General features: G+C 41.4%; 1 protein-coding gene across 1 annotated transcript in view; it reads left to right on the plus strand.

Moving 5' to 3' along the window:
* ADCY8 (adenylate cyclase 8) overlaps positions 1-15,110 on the plus strand; it is a 221,129-nt gene that overhangs the window by 127,181 nt on the left and 78,838 nt on the right. Inside the window, exon 8 of the mRNA XM_069465970.1 lies at positions 13,026-13,223. Coding sequence (XP_069322071.1) covers positions 13,026-13,223 — 198 coding nt within the window. The remainder of the gene's footprint in view (positions 1-13,025; positions 13,224-15,110) is intronic.

The following is a 15,110-nucleotide window of genomic DNA, read 5'->3' on the forward strand; positions in this document are numbered from 1 at the left end:
GGTCATAAGGTGGAAAGAAGCTTAGTGTGTTAGAAGATGAGCAAAAAGGTCCAAGTGACAAGAGCATAGTGAAGAGGGATGAAAGAGTATCAGATGGCGCTGAAGGGGCTGGGAGCTCCATCCTACATGCCTGTTCGTGTTGTATTTTATTCCAGGGGAAGTGATAGAAAGGTTATAAGCAGGACAGTAGCATGGATCTGATTTAAATTTTTAAGAGGTCACCTTGGCTGCTTTGTGGAGAGTGGACTATAGGGGCAACAGAGGACTTATCAGACAAAATGCATATTAGACTTAAGATTTTATGTAGTTAAAAAATTTGTCATATGAAGGATATTAATCATTTTAAACTGGATTTTTATGACAAGCGATATACCAAGAGAGGTGGAGCTGCTCTTTTAGAAGCAAGGCCCCTTTTCAGAGCCTGAGTTCTGTCCCCCATATGTTGTGGAATCACCTCCTTCATCTCATCCATTCACATTTATTATGGCCTGAGAACCCAGACATTTTTCTATTACTTGCCTAGGTTTCTTTAAACAGTCATATGGGAAAAAGTACACATTTGGTACCTCTATTGTATATTTTAGTTATTTTTACACAATAGACTGAATTGGTCATTATTGTCATCTTAAAGTTAATGTGTGCATCATGAAGACTATAAATATAGTTGGAATTCTATATTTCACATGAAAAATGGAAAGCTAATGCACTTCATTGCCTGGAGTACAGATGGATATCTACAGGGTCACGTACGCTGACAGGAATAGAGAGCTCTGAGCCAGGAACCCAGTTGAGAAAAGTATGCACATTCTTTCCAGTTAATTCTCACACCAACATTACAGGGTATGTGTGATGTGCTTGTTTCACAAGTGATAAAACTGTGATTCAGAGTGATCAATGAATTCCCTGCAGTAAGTAACAGAGCTGGAATTAGAACCCAGGATGTCTGACTCCAAAAGCCACATGCTTTCCATCAGACTGAACCATCTCCCTCTGTGTGGCCTGAAGACATGTGCTGTGTTTCTACCTTCTACCTCGTTCTCAGGTCCGTCAGTCTCAGGAGACATGTGAGAATGAATATATGTGTACCGTGTGTGTGTGGTGCGAATGTATTATGTGTGTATGGTGTGTGAATATGTGTATACGTGTGTGGTGTGTGTGTGTGTGTGTGTGTGTGTGTGTGGTGGGGGTATATATGTGTATGTATGTATGGTATGTGTGTGCCTGTATTCAACCTCCGACATATATGGGTCACTTTCCCACCAAGGCCATTTAGAAATTTTATGTAAAAGCTTCAGGAAATGACTGGATTCTCCTCCAGCTAAGTTTTGGAAATCCTACCCTGAAAGATCTCATCACCTGAATGTCCTGGTATGATGGTCGTTTGCATGGAAAAAGGCAAAGCTGGGCAGCCTCTCACATCTGCCTCTTAGTAAAACAACCCTTTGCTGTAGTTCCACTTGAACTGGAGAATGAGGAGACCAGAAACAAAGGCAGTGTGGAGGGTGGGGGGCTGGCCAGGCAGGCAAACAGGGTAAAAGAACATACGGAGGTTACGGTACCTTCACCAGTTCCAGCTGGGACTTCTCTTAGATCCTGTTCTCTGCATTCATTGGAACGATTCTCATCTGATCATTGTCCTGATTAAAACCCTCATGTAGACCCAGGACTGATCCTCAGATTTCTCAGAGTAAACTGGTTAGTCCTGCAGACTGCGAGTCTTGTGATGTTGGGGAAAATCTCTGCAGGACCCAAAATTTGCCCATATAATAGTGGAAGGGCCTGAATGGAAACTCTGCAGAACTGAGTTTTAGCTCTGGCTTCTCCACTTACTACTAAGGGACCTTGGCAACCCCTTCAGCCCCGCAAGGCTGTGTCCTCACTTGTACAGTGGCAGCACCGGACTGGATGATCCAACAATTCCTTTCAGCTCTGACATTGCCTCATTCAATTCCTCCACTCAGACACATGCTGGGAGACTATGGATGTACTGGTGAGTTACATATACTCCAGAATCCTACCATCCAAAGCCCAGAGGATAAATAATTCATTGAGAATCCATGGGAATATCCACTGTTTATAGTTATGCGTATCCTAGTGAACTGTCTTAAAGCACATGTATTAAATTCAGCAACAGAAGTTAAAGCAAAAAAAAAAAGTACTCAAGGTAAAATCACACCTAACTAGGGAATGAAATTTACCCTTTCTATTAGCATTCTGGGAAACTGAGTTTTGATTTTATATAGATAAACACCCAAACATCATCATACTTTGCCTACTTTCAAGGTCTTGCTTTCTACATGATCATTATGTTCTCTTATTGAGAAATGTTTATCCCTGGGATTTGACTTCTTTCCTTCTTGGTTCTGCCCGTAAAGGGCAGGATTCAAACTAAGTGACAGGCCCCCTTTTTGTGTGTGTGCATACACACGCTACGAGAAAAACAGCCGTCTACATTCAAACTCATTTTACTTTTATCATTCAACTTGGGAAGGGCAGTCCCACCAAGATGCTCATTTGTTCACTCATTCATTCGGTCATTCATTTATCAACTACTGACAGAGAAACTACAGTTTCCCAGGTGCTACAGAGAGAGAGATGAAGAAGGTAGACCAAGCGCACTCAGGAGCTCACAGTTTGGTGGTGTTGCTAACAGGCCAACAGGCTCAGTGGGAACATTGCTATGATTATGACAGGACAGTCTAGTAGAGGGGGGAAGATTGGTCTAAGTTAATCAGGGAAGACCTTCCCAAGGAATTCACACTTAAACTGAGACCTACAGAAATGGGAGGTAAGCCAAGAACGAAGGAACGAGACCCAGGAAGAGAGGAAAAGCCAGGCTACCATCTCAACCCAGGTGTCCTTGCTCAAGAAGCACAGCTCTTTCCCCACAGAGAACTCTGACCTGAAATTTCTCCCCTTCAATACACCTGAAATATTGAACATTGGTCTTAAAAAAGAAAGTGTGTCTTCAGAGCTTACTGCTCCTGCTGCGGAATATCTGATTGTATTCAATCTCCATATGCAGAGAATCACACACAAGGTTTTCCGCACAGATAATTTGTATTTAACTTTTTAACATCAGATTAAGTTTTGATGCTTATTGGATGGGACATCTGTAGGCTTAGGGTCAAGAACATGGAGGGCTTTTGAAGTTTCCCTGAAGTCAATCTGCACTCTTCCAGTAACATGGCTTTTTCTGACAGTGAAACTCCGCAGACTGTCCTTAGCCCCAACTCTGAAGATAGCTGGTGAGTTCAGCAAGGGAGAGCCATTACAAGGGTCTGGTTTTTCACTCTGTTCAGAAAGGCAAGTGGATTTGAAGCCTTCCAGAGAGCATTGAGTAGATTAAGTAGGCAATTTGATTCATTTACTTCAACTAATCATCCTTTCTTTTTCTAAAGTTCCTGGGGTGGACTAAGGTAGAAGAGATAAAGGTGGAGATAGGTATGAAGCTCGTGGAGAATTGCAGCTCTGAAAATGTGCATTCAAGTTGTCAAATATACAACACACAGACTGTGATTACTCCACAACCAACAACTGGCTAAAACTTTTCTAAACAAGCTAGTTGAACTCTTCTTTCACCAGAGATTGGCTAGTTGTTTGGGAAGTCATAAAATTGTGGCCTGATGAATAAGAACCAATAAATGTATAGGATTTTAAATAGGTGAAAGTAAATGTATGTATAATATTTTAAATTCGTGAAGATAGGTAGGAAAAGAAAGAACAGAAATATGGATTCTTTTCCCCTCACTTATTCCCTCAATTTGAAAACAAAAAAAGTGAGATTTATTTTATGTGAATCTTAGCACTCACTTTTCCAATGACTGGGCTCAGATTCTTCATTGTAAAATTTCTTCATTGAGGTACATCAGGATTGTTCTCATCTTTTTGCTACCGAGGATACCTTTTACTGCTTCGACGCAGTGCAATTTATGTCTATGAAGGTTGTTCTTTCCCAAGTTGCATTTGGTGTGAATGAATTTGTATCCCCATGTTTTAAAAGTGCTTTGGTGCATGTGTCATGCTCTGTACAACAAACAAGTCTTATCACTCTCAGGTGATGGGATTCCAACCAGAGAAAAGACACCTGATATTCCTGTTGGCCTGAACAGCCTCATCTTGGCTGCTTGTGTACGCACTTACTTTTGCTTCACCTAGAGTCAGAGGGAAATCACAGTGGCCTACCTTCAGCAAGCGTGCAATATGGGCGGACGCTCTTTTAAAGGTCTTCTCACATCTCAAGCATCCCCAAACTACTATTGTGAAGCCCAGCTTATGAACTGCTAGATTTGGCAGCATCTCTTCTTCAGTCTCCTAAAGGATCACTTCACACTGTGAGATAGTAAGGATTCCGTATCTTGCGGATACTTAAACACAGGACCGCTTTTGAGTGATAAACTCAGAAACAAACACTAAGGATAATAACAGCCCAGAAAAGCTAAACTAATTAGACCATTCCAACAGGATAAAGGTGTGGTAGGAAGGTTAGGGTGGGGAATTAGAAGCCACAAAGTCCCAAAGATGTAATCGTTTGGCTCTAACTTGGGTGGTTTCTTCTTTTCCCAGTTTTGCCCTGCCACAACTGGTGAAAAGTAAGAGAGGCTGGATTCTTAAAGGTCAGTAATTTGTTGATTCATTGGAAACAAATTAAGGAAAGCATCAATAACTAAATTTGATTAGTGAATTGTATAATAGGAGTCTGAAAAAGCTCATATTGATAAATTTAAAACACCAAACAGGAGCAATTTACCAGCAACTCGAGATATAATACTTCTTTCATCTACCTAAATAAAAAGTTAGTTCTGAACCTTAAAAGAGCTAAAAGTTTAAATACTTCCTGAATTTCAATTTTCCCCAAATTTATTTTAAGAAAACACACACACAAACATACACATACGTTAAACATGCACAAACACACACTTCCTTTTCCCCATGGCATTGACATTTCTCAAAAATGGACTTTGATGTTCACAAGAAAACTGAGTAACTCAGGTCCTGATATACGTTTGTTTATTCATTTCTTGAGCTAAAATTCTCCAGGTTGCCGACCCAAGGTCACTCAGTCAGTGGGATAGTGATCACCTTTCCAACCACAGCTTATGACATGTCAGCACAGCCATATCAGTGTTAGGGGTACTTAGATTCACATCTATCCACAGCCCTATAAACAAACCATTAATGTTTCAGCTTCTCTCTCCCCAACTCACAAGTCACACATGAAGCAGGAATCCTGCCTCCATTCCTGCCTCTTACCCTACCCCAGCACTTACACGACCCCTAACCCTGAGATAAAGTCAGTGTTGAGGTTTGCATGTCTGTTCCACACATTACTGTGCATGTGATATTTTAAAAGATAAACATTCAATTAACAACTTGCCTCAATTCCTGTGGCTTTATAGTAGTCACATCTAAATGGATGTGCCAAGTTCTGTTTCAACCAATTCTGTAAAAGTTTAACGATTTTTTTTATTATTATAAAAGTGGCCCAAGTGTAAAAAGACTCAGATGCAATCACATTTCCCCAAGTGCTATTAGGATCTTCTTTCTGAGGAACTCAAAGAATAATATCAGAGTCAGGAATCCAGCTAATAGATGGATGGGTGGAATAGGGTTAGGCAGGCTTCTCAGGCAGGACAGAAGCTATGTCAGACACAACTTATCCCGAGTTAACCTGACTGCGGTCTGTGGTCCAGGACTCAGGGACAAAATCTGGAATGCTGGAGATTCCTTCCGTGGGCTCTGAGTCTTCTCATCCTGCGAGCTCTGCCCAATCACCGGGACTTGTGGCTGGGTCTGAAAGTGTAGCCTCAGCTGGCCACTTGCCCACAGCACGTCCAAACAGAGCCAAAGCCAGGATCCACCAATAGGTTCAACTGAAGCAAGGGGTGAGGCATTTGATGCCAGGCAAAGCACACACCGGGAAGAGAACCTAGCACCATGTTTGAATAGTCCAGAACCTTAACCCCAAAATGAATGAAGTTTTTTCATAATCCAGCTTACCAATATTATTTGAAAGTTCAAGAGGGAGGTTGTGAGGTTCAAATGAGTAGCAAAATAGTAAATGCCTGCTATGGGATCAGAGCTAGGGACTCTTCCCCTGTCATTGTTTTATTCTCTTCATCACAAAGAGATTGAAATTTCAGGACCAAGTGACAAAGGTCAACCAAAGGATTTCACAGATCCTTTAATCTCTTCCAAATTCAACATTCAGAAAATATTTGGAAACTTCCAATTCTGCCTAACGGTAGAAAAAACAATTGTCCAAATGGCCTGAGCCCCAGACTGACATTGTTTGCTCGTGATTAGGGATTGCAAACCAGGCTACAGAGGTGTGCTGGATCCTACAGCAGGCTTGTTAGAAGTGACTGAACGATTATTTCAGCAAACAGAGTGGACATCCTCACCCTTGTTATGTGGTTTCCTGGGGCAGAAGCTATGAGACTGTTATAAAAATTACTTAAACCTCTTCCCACGGCGGAACCTCATAGGCCTCCTCCCACAGTAAGGTCTCATTAAACATTCATTTGCTTTGTTTGGAAAACAGATCATGGTGACATAAATATTCGAAAAAGAAAAGAAAAAGTAATCAGGATTCCTAACTAAAAAGCATCAAACAGATCATTTGGATGCGACATTTCATTTTTGCTTAGTACAGACAGGAAAGTTGCAACAATCTTGACTAACAGGGAATGCTTACAGGGAATGGTCCAATTCACTAGCACTTCCACTCCCATAAAAAGGAAAAATGTTTATATGGCAGGTTCTGGGGCACCTCATGTGGAGATTTTCCTAGGGATTCCCCAAGTCAGTGTTTACTCAAATGCCACTTTGCACCTTTTTACCAGACACATATCACATCTCACCTCCAAGGAAATCTCTGCTCTCAATCTCCAGATTTGAGGAAAAAAAATAATAATTGTGCCTTTTTAAAAGACGACAAGCATTTTCCCTGAGGTCCTAAATGCAAACCATTGCAGGCTAGATCACCTCAGAGCTTTCCCAAGATGCAAGCTTTCTTTAAAAAATAAATAAATAAGAGATAAGTATTTAAGATGATGGATACATTAACTAGCTTGATTTAATATTCAATATTGTATGTGTATATAACATCACTGTGTCCCACATAATTGTATATACGATTATAATATGTCCAAAAAAAGGATACAAAATAACCTTTTTTTAAAAGTAGGAGCCTTGTCTTCTGCGGATTGAATTGGCATTTTAACACGGTAGAGGAATAAAAACCAGCTCAAGCATGTACTGCAGGCGTGCTCTTATTTAGGCTTAGTATTTCTCCTGTGTCTCGTAGGACACAAGAAGTAAGATAAGAACTGAAAGGTAAAACCTCCGCCTTTTCCACAACCTGCAAACTGCCGATGGCAAGTTTGAAACAGAGTGACAGAGGCCTCCAAGTTAGGCACAGAAAAATGCTGCTACAGGGGTGATGAAAGGGTGGTCCAAGAAGTGGTTGAAAAAGCCATTGGCCATGCCTACTTCTGAGTGCAGACTCTAGCATGAAACTGGAAACAAGAAGAGTCTTTGGGGAAGGAAACGCTGTCTCAGCATAAGAGGCAGAGTCCCCACAGCTATCCCCTGAGCTTGCTGGACCTGGCATCCTCTCTAGGTCTTTCCCAAATTAGCAATGAGCTGGCTCACACAGTGGGACCGTAGTCACCAATACCTATGGCTAAATCTCAAGACTGCCACATCCGCCTCATAGGGGAACTAATAAAGGATCAAACCCTTTCTCTAATGACTTTAACCTTCTTCCACAAGCTAGCTCATGGAAAACATGCAAGCTGAAGTTAGTCCAGGTGTTGGTCCCAGAAAAGGCTCAAGGTTACCACTTTCCAATCTATGGTCTCTGGTGCTCTAACAGCCAGCACCAGGAGGTAGGAATGGGAGAGGCATTCTCTGGATTCCAAAAATCCAAATAAAGCCTTACACTGACAAGCATCATAAGGTTTCCTTTAGAGGCTCTTGCCCTTGGCTGAAATATCAACTGTCCTGGTAGTGCCTTTTATCTCATATTGATCAAAAGCTAGGCATTTGATTGAGCAGTAGGAAAATAAACTACTTTTTATTTAATACAGTTTGGTAAACAGAATCTTTCCAAATTTGGAGTCCATTTAGGAGAGAACAGAAAAAACTAAAGAAACTTTTGGTAGCAAAAGGCCAGAAACACTGCCCTGGGAATAATCTTCTTGTAGAGACATTCACCTTTTCATCCATGCATGTATCCATCCATGCATTCATTCTTTCCACACATACTTACTAGGAACATAGCAAACATGCCAAGGGCTGGAGAGTCCATTACAGGTAAAACACAGCTCCTGACCTCAAGGACATCAGAGTCTAGAGGAACAAAAATACATAATTCAGCAATTACAATGAATCACAGTAATTGCTGTGCTAAGGGAAAATGCAGGCTCCGAGTAGGATTCCTGGAGGAGGTGATGTCTGAATTGATTTTTAAAGTAGCATTAGGACATATGCCTAGATGCTGCATGTTTCAATGCATAAAATATAATAAACTGAATAATTGTTTAATAGGTCAGATTATTGTCGAGTGTCTGAGCTCTAGCACAAAGTCAGATGTCATTTGCATTAAGCCCGATACTCTGTGCAGTAGTAAACACAGCATAGATAAACTAGAAAGCATTGTGCAAGAAGCTGTGTCACCTGTGGAATGACTAGGGAAATCAAAGCCATTTTCCTGGAGAAGAAAGCTCAGGGCATTAGAAGGCAGCCACATGGAAGAAAATAAAATAGATCTTATTCAAAGATCAGAAACAGGTCCAGTAGGTGGACGTTGTGAATAAAAGTAGAGAACTTTAGAGAACTGTTTCCCAAACAGTAGTCCATGGAACATGTAGAGGCAATTTTTAAAAAGTGGGGTTTGTGGTCAGGTTTGGCAGATGCAGAATTTAAAATTCTTGTTTCTGCAGATCTTATCAGTGCCTTTACCTCAGTGAAATGTACTGTGAGATTCCAATAGGAGGATAAGAATTTTTTCATTCAATAAACATGCACTAAGGGGCTACAAATTATCAGGGATTGGCATAGGCACTGGGAATAAAGAAACAAACAAAAGAGAAAAAGTCAAGGCAAGGAGAAATGGCAGTAAACAAGTAATGAATCTACATTTTCTAAACTGACTGGTCCACAGAACCACTACAAAAAATAAAACATCCCTTCATTCTTGTTGCTTGGACGCATTTCTGAGAAAGGGTGAGTTAGGAAGATTTAATAATGAAATAGAGTACTCCAGCACTGAAACCAGTGTCTATGGGGATGCTTTACAGGGTGTTTTGAGATTGGAATATGTGACCCATAAGAGCCAAAGTGTTTTTGACCCAACAAAACTGGATGTTTCAAATAGTACACCTTCAGCCTGAAATCTTGCTGGGAAGAATTTATTTGCTGTGACAAACTAATTAACAAATACCAAAGTTTATGGCCATCCATGAAGTGATAGGATCTATAGAAAAAGTAGGGTTTTAGTGAGTACACAGATAAAAAATAAGTTCCAAAGTCTCCTGGTCATAAACCAGATGATGAGCTTAATAGGATTTGTGACTTCCTCCACCCTATTCAAATGCAGTTTACAAAGGGCTGGCCAAGTCCCGGCACGGTGGCTCACGCCTGTAATCCTAGCACTCTGGGAGGCCGAGGCAGATGGATCACTCAAGGTCAGGAGTTCGAGACCAGCCTGAGCAAGAGTGAGACCTCGTCTCTACTAAAAATAGAAAGAAATTATATGGACAACTAAAAATATATATAGAAAAAATTAGCCAGGCATGGTGGCACGCGCCTGTAGTCCCAGCTACTCGGGAGGCTAAGGCAGGAGGATTGCTTGAGCCCAGGAGTTTGAGGTTGCTGTGAGCTAGGCTGACGCCACGGCACTCTAGCCTGGGCAACAGAGCAAGACTCTGTCTCAAAAAAAAAAAAAAAAAAAGGGCTGTCCAGACCACCATTTGATTATAATCTTCACCAGAACCCCCAGACTAGGCAAGACCCTATCTTCAGAAACGTGGGCTCAGAAGGGACTTTGGTTCTCATTTGATCTTTGATCTGTCTTAAGTGCCTGTAAGGGAGGAAGTATTTTCTGAAATACTTGAAGACGGCATGAATCCCTGTTAGGATAAATCTAGGGGCTGCAACATCTTTCTGTGAAGAAACTCAGTCACGAGAGGCCATCTCAGCAGCAAACTTTGACATTTCTGCTGCTCCAGCCTGACCTCCTGAATATCTAAAACGCCAGCTAAAGTAAATAAACAGCATTATTTATTTAGAACATTATATATTTATAACATTAGTTTTAGCATTTATAACAATGTTTATAACATTATCTATAACCTTGCTGGTCTAATCTGGCCTCCTAAATATCAAAAAATGCCAGCTAAATAAATACATAGACATATTTATTATTGTGTGTAAATATAATATACATACTTCAATTATACATTGAAACATATTCAAATATGTTTTAATTATATATATTATATTCAATTATTCTCATGGCATTTCCCATTTCCTTCCATTTCATCCATTTGTTTTTCCTCGTCAATTGCATAAGTTGTTTATGTGAAAGAACTTCTCAACAGTTTGGAGGTTAATTTAAGACTGGAATCATATCTGAAAGCTTTTGCTATTTTTTAACATGATCCCAGTCTAGCTCACACTGATGCTGTAAGTCTTAAAAAGAGAAAGCCCTGTCTATTAAAAACAGCTCATTCCAGCATGACTCGAAATAGACAAATAAGACATGTTACACATTTCCCCAATACTGCTTACAAATGAGTCACTCTGAAGATATCAGTGTATGGATTTTGGGTGTTAGCATCATTATCCCTCTGAAGGTGAACATGTGGTCAAATCTTAGTGGTCATTACCAATGGGAAGAGAGGAGTATCACAGGTCATCTCAAACCATCGTCTCCCTTCAAGTCAGGCATAAGGGACTGGTGGAGTGGAGAAACTCAATTTAGTTCAAAGAAGGAAAACTGTAAGAAAATTAAAATTTCCGAAAGCAATAGAGATGCCTAACTACGAGTGTACGTAGCTACTGTGGTGGATTTTATCTCCAGCTATTAGACTCCAGCTCCAAGCACTTACCAGAGATCATCCTGGCATCCCAAAGGCAGAATGTGTGGACAGATGAGGGCAGCTGGAGTGTCCTTCCCGCCTCCTCTCCAGGATAGAAAACTAAGCTTTTGTCATTTTCCAAGTTGTATGGAAAGAATTTCCACCCAAGAAACCAATGGGAGATACACCGAGTGGCTAGGAGCCCAGCTTCCTCTGTTTTCTGGGGTGCTGCACTAATAGTTATCCCAGGGGCTAAGCCCTCTGGCCCTGCATGGATCCTACTGTTCAGTTTTCTGGAACATTGGTCCCTGCTTCCTTCTCTCAGCTCCAGCCCTTCTGCAGCCATAGCTCCCTCCACTAGCGTTGTTTCTTTTCTCTGGAGTAGTCTTCTTGGTACTCAGAGCTGCAATTACATGCTTTGGTGCCCTAAGAGCATATACTTTGCTCTCTTGTGTTGACACATGCACCTTCATCTTTTATCCTGGGGCTGGAGGAGAGGGTTTCAGTAAATTCTACCAGTGACGAGCCTTTCTATAAAATTCTTTAGAGTTCTCATACTTATATTACATTGAACAACTTCATGAAGGTTAAAATGAAGGGTCCAACAATACCGTGGGAAGAATCCTTATGGAGTGGGCTGGTTGGTTTCGCAGAGGCCAAAGCTCCTGACTCCAGCTGTGGTCCTGGAGTCAGTAGACAGATCTGACTTGGCTGCAAATGAGCGAGTCTCTCCGAGGCTCATCAATACCCGAAGGTTTGGGCAAGAGGGTCTCCAAGGCCCTCTGTTACCTCTCACAGACTGCCATTTGATGGTTCCACAATCTCATCTCAGTCTAGCCCGTGTTCTAAACATAGTCAAACTGAGAACCTGGCAGAGAAAAGCAGGTGCGGTGAGTGTGCACAGAGGCAGGGAGTTTTCACTTCCTCACTCATTCTACAGACACAGCTCATCTTATCTTCCCCCCAAGGAAATCTCTGGGGGGATGGGATGGGCTTTCCTGTTTCTGTCCCTTCAGGTCCAACTCACACTTTTTTTTATGTCAAAGAAGCTGTTTTGAATTGGAGCTGGAGTGAACATTGCATTTAGCTAGATCGAGAGAGTTGATCTCATGGCTGCTGAATCACCAGGAAACAATGTCTCCCTGCCAAGCCTGGTATGGCCTCATAAGCCAACGCAATTTCTGCATCCATGTATCCATATCCAATTACCAACCATGGTGGTTGTACCTTTCCCCATCTCCTGTTGTTTAGCCCTATGAAATGGTGGGAGGCTGCAACTGCTTGCATTTTTTTCCTAAAGGAAATTGCACACATATATCTATGTGAATACATAGATATATAATGATCTATGCTAGGGGGAGGAGAATATTAGTGAATTATAAAAATTTAACAATCTTCATCAAGTTTAAGGAGCAGATCTTGGCACATTTGGCTGTCTGCCTATAAGGAACGCTAAAAAAAAATGCAAGCCATGGGACCCTAAGTGTCTCCACCACCATTAAATGAAAGATCATATGAAAATGTGGAATCTTCTCAATTGGAGATGATCATTTTTGTGGGCTTTTCAGATATATTTACTTTCTGGGGTTTTTGTTGTTGTTGTTTTGTCGTTCTCTTTCTCTCATACCTGGGATGTGCCTGGTTAGAGAAAGGATATGGATTAACATTTCTCAGCTAACAATTCTCCAAATAGTTCAACCGAAGAAATTCAGTGCACCTACACAGAGGAAAGGGAAGTGTCCCTCTTGATGTGATATTTTGCCAGGTCGTGTTTCTCTGAACCAAATGCAAATCTGATCAACTTCTGTAGGTTTCACTGAATACAACTGCATGGAATGCTATTACTGTTTGCAATGCAACATGATCTAAAAACATTACATTTCTTTTGATCCAAGGGGACTAGCAGGTTTATTGTGTTTGCATGTGCTTTCCCCCTAGACTCTGGCAGCCCTAACAAGAAATTCAATAAATCTGCTTCCAAACCATCTTGCACAAGCTTTGCATGTCCAGTCTGGGCCTGAGGAAATTAACAAGAGAATAGAACATACCATCGACTTGCGAAGTGGCGATAAATTGAGAAGAGAGCATATCAAGCCATTCTCACTGATGTTTAAAGACTCCAGCCTGGAGCACAAGGTAGAGCTGGGTCTCCACTGCGGCTCTTTTTCTGAAGTAAATTGTTGTAAATGTTCATGGGCCCAGAGAGAGAGCCCAGGGGCTGTGGTTTTGGTTTCTTTGTTTGTTTGTTGTTTGGTTTGGTTTGGTACTGTCTTTTCTTTTTCTCTTTGAAAATCATGAGTAGACTAAAGGACATGAGAGGAGATGCTGGTTAGATAAAGAGAGCTTCAGCTTGCTCTTTAGGGAAGAGAGAACTAAAAGAACAAAGACTCCTTTAACTCAGTAAGCATAAAAGTAGTTTCTTCCACTTTGAGATTATTAAGCCAAGTGGTATTAACACCCACTTGCGTTTGCTTTTAGGTGAACTCACATGAGTTGCCACAGTTGTAACATAATGTATGAAGGCACCCAATAACTTGATGTAAGCATTAGTAATAAACACTGTCTTCCTTAGATTTTAGACAACTATTATCCCATTTCCCCAGTTGTCTGTTGGCTCAGAACCCCCCTGATCTAGATACACTAGAAAGAACATGTGTTCTAGATTCAGAGTCAGGTTAGATTTCCTCCTCTACCACTTCCTTGCTCCATGACCTTTGATAGTGAACTAATCTCTCTGAGTATGAAATTCTCCTTGTACAATGAAGATAATGAACATGCCTCCCCCGTAGGTTAATATGAAAGGCTCCAGGGGAAGGCCTTGATTAGGTGAAGTATTCACAATTGGCAGCTATCACCATACTGACCCATACTGAGGATGACTTTTTCCCATGCCCCTCCCCCACCCCAGCTTTGACTTTCTAAATGGGAGTGGGAAGAGGAGGTGCTGTCCCCGCTGAACTGGGCTGCTCCTTTACACTGACGGAAGCTGACAGACCTTCCTTGACTGAGCACAGGAGGTGCTTGGCATCTGCAGGAGCCTTGGGCAAGAACAGCAGGAAATGTGCAAGCAAATTTCAGGAGTTTGATCCAATACTTTGTAAAGCTCCAGTGAGCAATTTTTTGTGAGTTTGCTCAGCTGCCTGGGAGATTCTGCTTTCCTAAGTTTGGGAAATTCACACTTCTGTGCACATACACCATTCCCAATAAGTTTCTTTGATAACTACCTAGAGATTGCAAACTCCAAAATTAAAATCTTCACCTGCAGTTCCCAATTTGAAATGTATTATGTCCATGTACAAAGAAAATAAAAGGAAAAGAAACATTTTGCCTCACTTAATCACCCCCCAAAAAATAGCAGGTGGGCTTTTCGTATTCATAATATAATTAAAGGCTTAAGGTCCAAATTAAATGCATTTTCTTCCTTGGTTACTGCATGGAAGAAGCTAGGACAAAGAGTAAGGTGGCTTTGCAAAACATCCTCTCAATTAGCCTGTGTAAATGCCTGTGTCCAGAGCTAATACTAAACCTTTTTATTCGTTTTTGCTAAAGATGTACTTGCTTCACTAATGACCTAACCCCTGCAGACTATGGATAGTTTCTAGCATGTTTTCTTTAATTGCGTCCTCACCTCATCTACAGCCATCTGGCACTGGAGCAGGAATGGGCCTAGGGGAGGCACAGTATGTCAGAGGTTGATTTCTACAGCCAGGGGTGGTTCTTACAGGAGAGTCAGAGGACAGCGTCCTAAACAGACATGGAACTTGCCCATTGACAGTCCAGCCATAGGCCACCCAGCCTATACTGTGCATTTTACGAGTTCCCTGGTAGTGACAGCAATGGGGTGCATCTGAAAACATTGACTCCTCTCGTGTCACAGAGTCATTCCTCATTGACTCTGGCTCTGAAATCCTCTCTAGGAACTGGGTTACTGCTAAGCAGAGAGTATATAATAAGTAACATCCATTGGGTGTTTACCAAGTACCAGGCACTATTTCTGAGCTATTTGCACAAGTTGACTAACAA

The sequence above is a fragment of the Eulemur rufifrons genome, chromosome 3 (genome assembly GCF_041146395.1).
Source record: "Eulemur rufifrons isolate Redbay chromosome 3, OSU_ERuf_1, whole genome shotgun sequence".
NCBI classification, from domain to species: domain Eukaryota; kingdom Metazoa; phylum Chordata; class Mammalia; order Primates; family Lemuridae; genus Eulemur; species Eulemur rufifrons.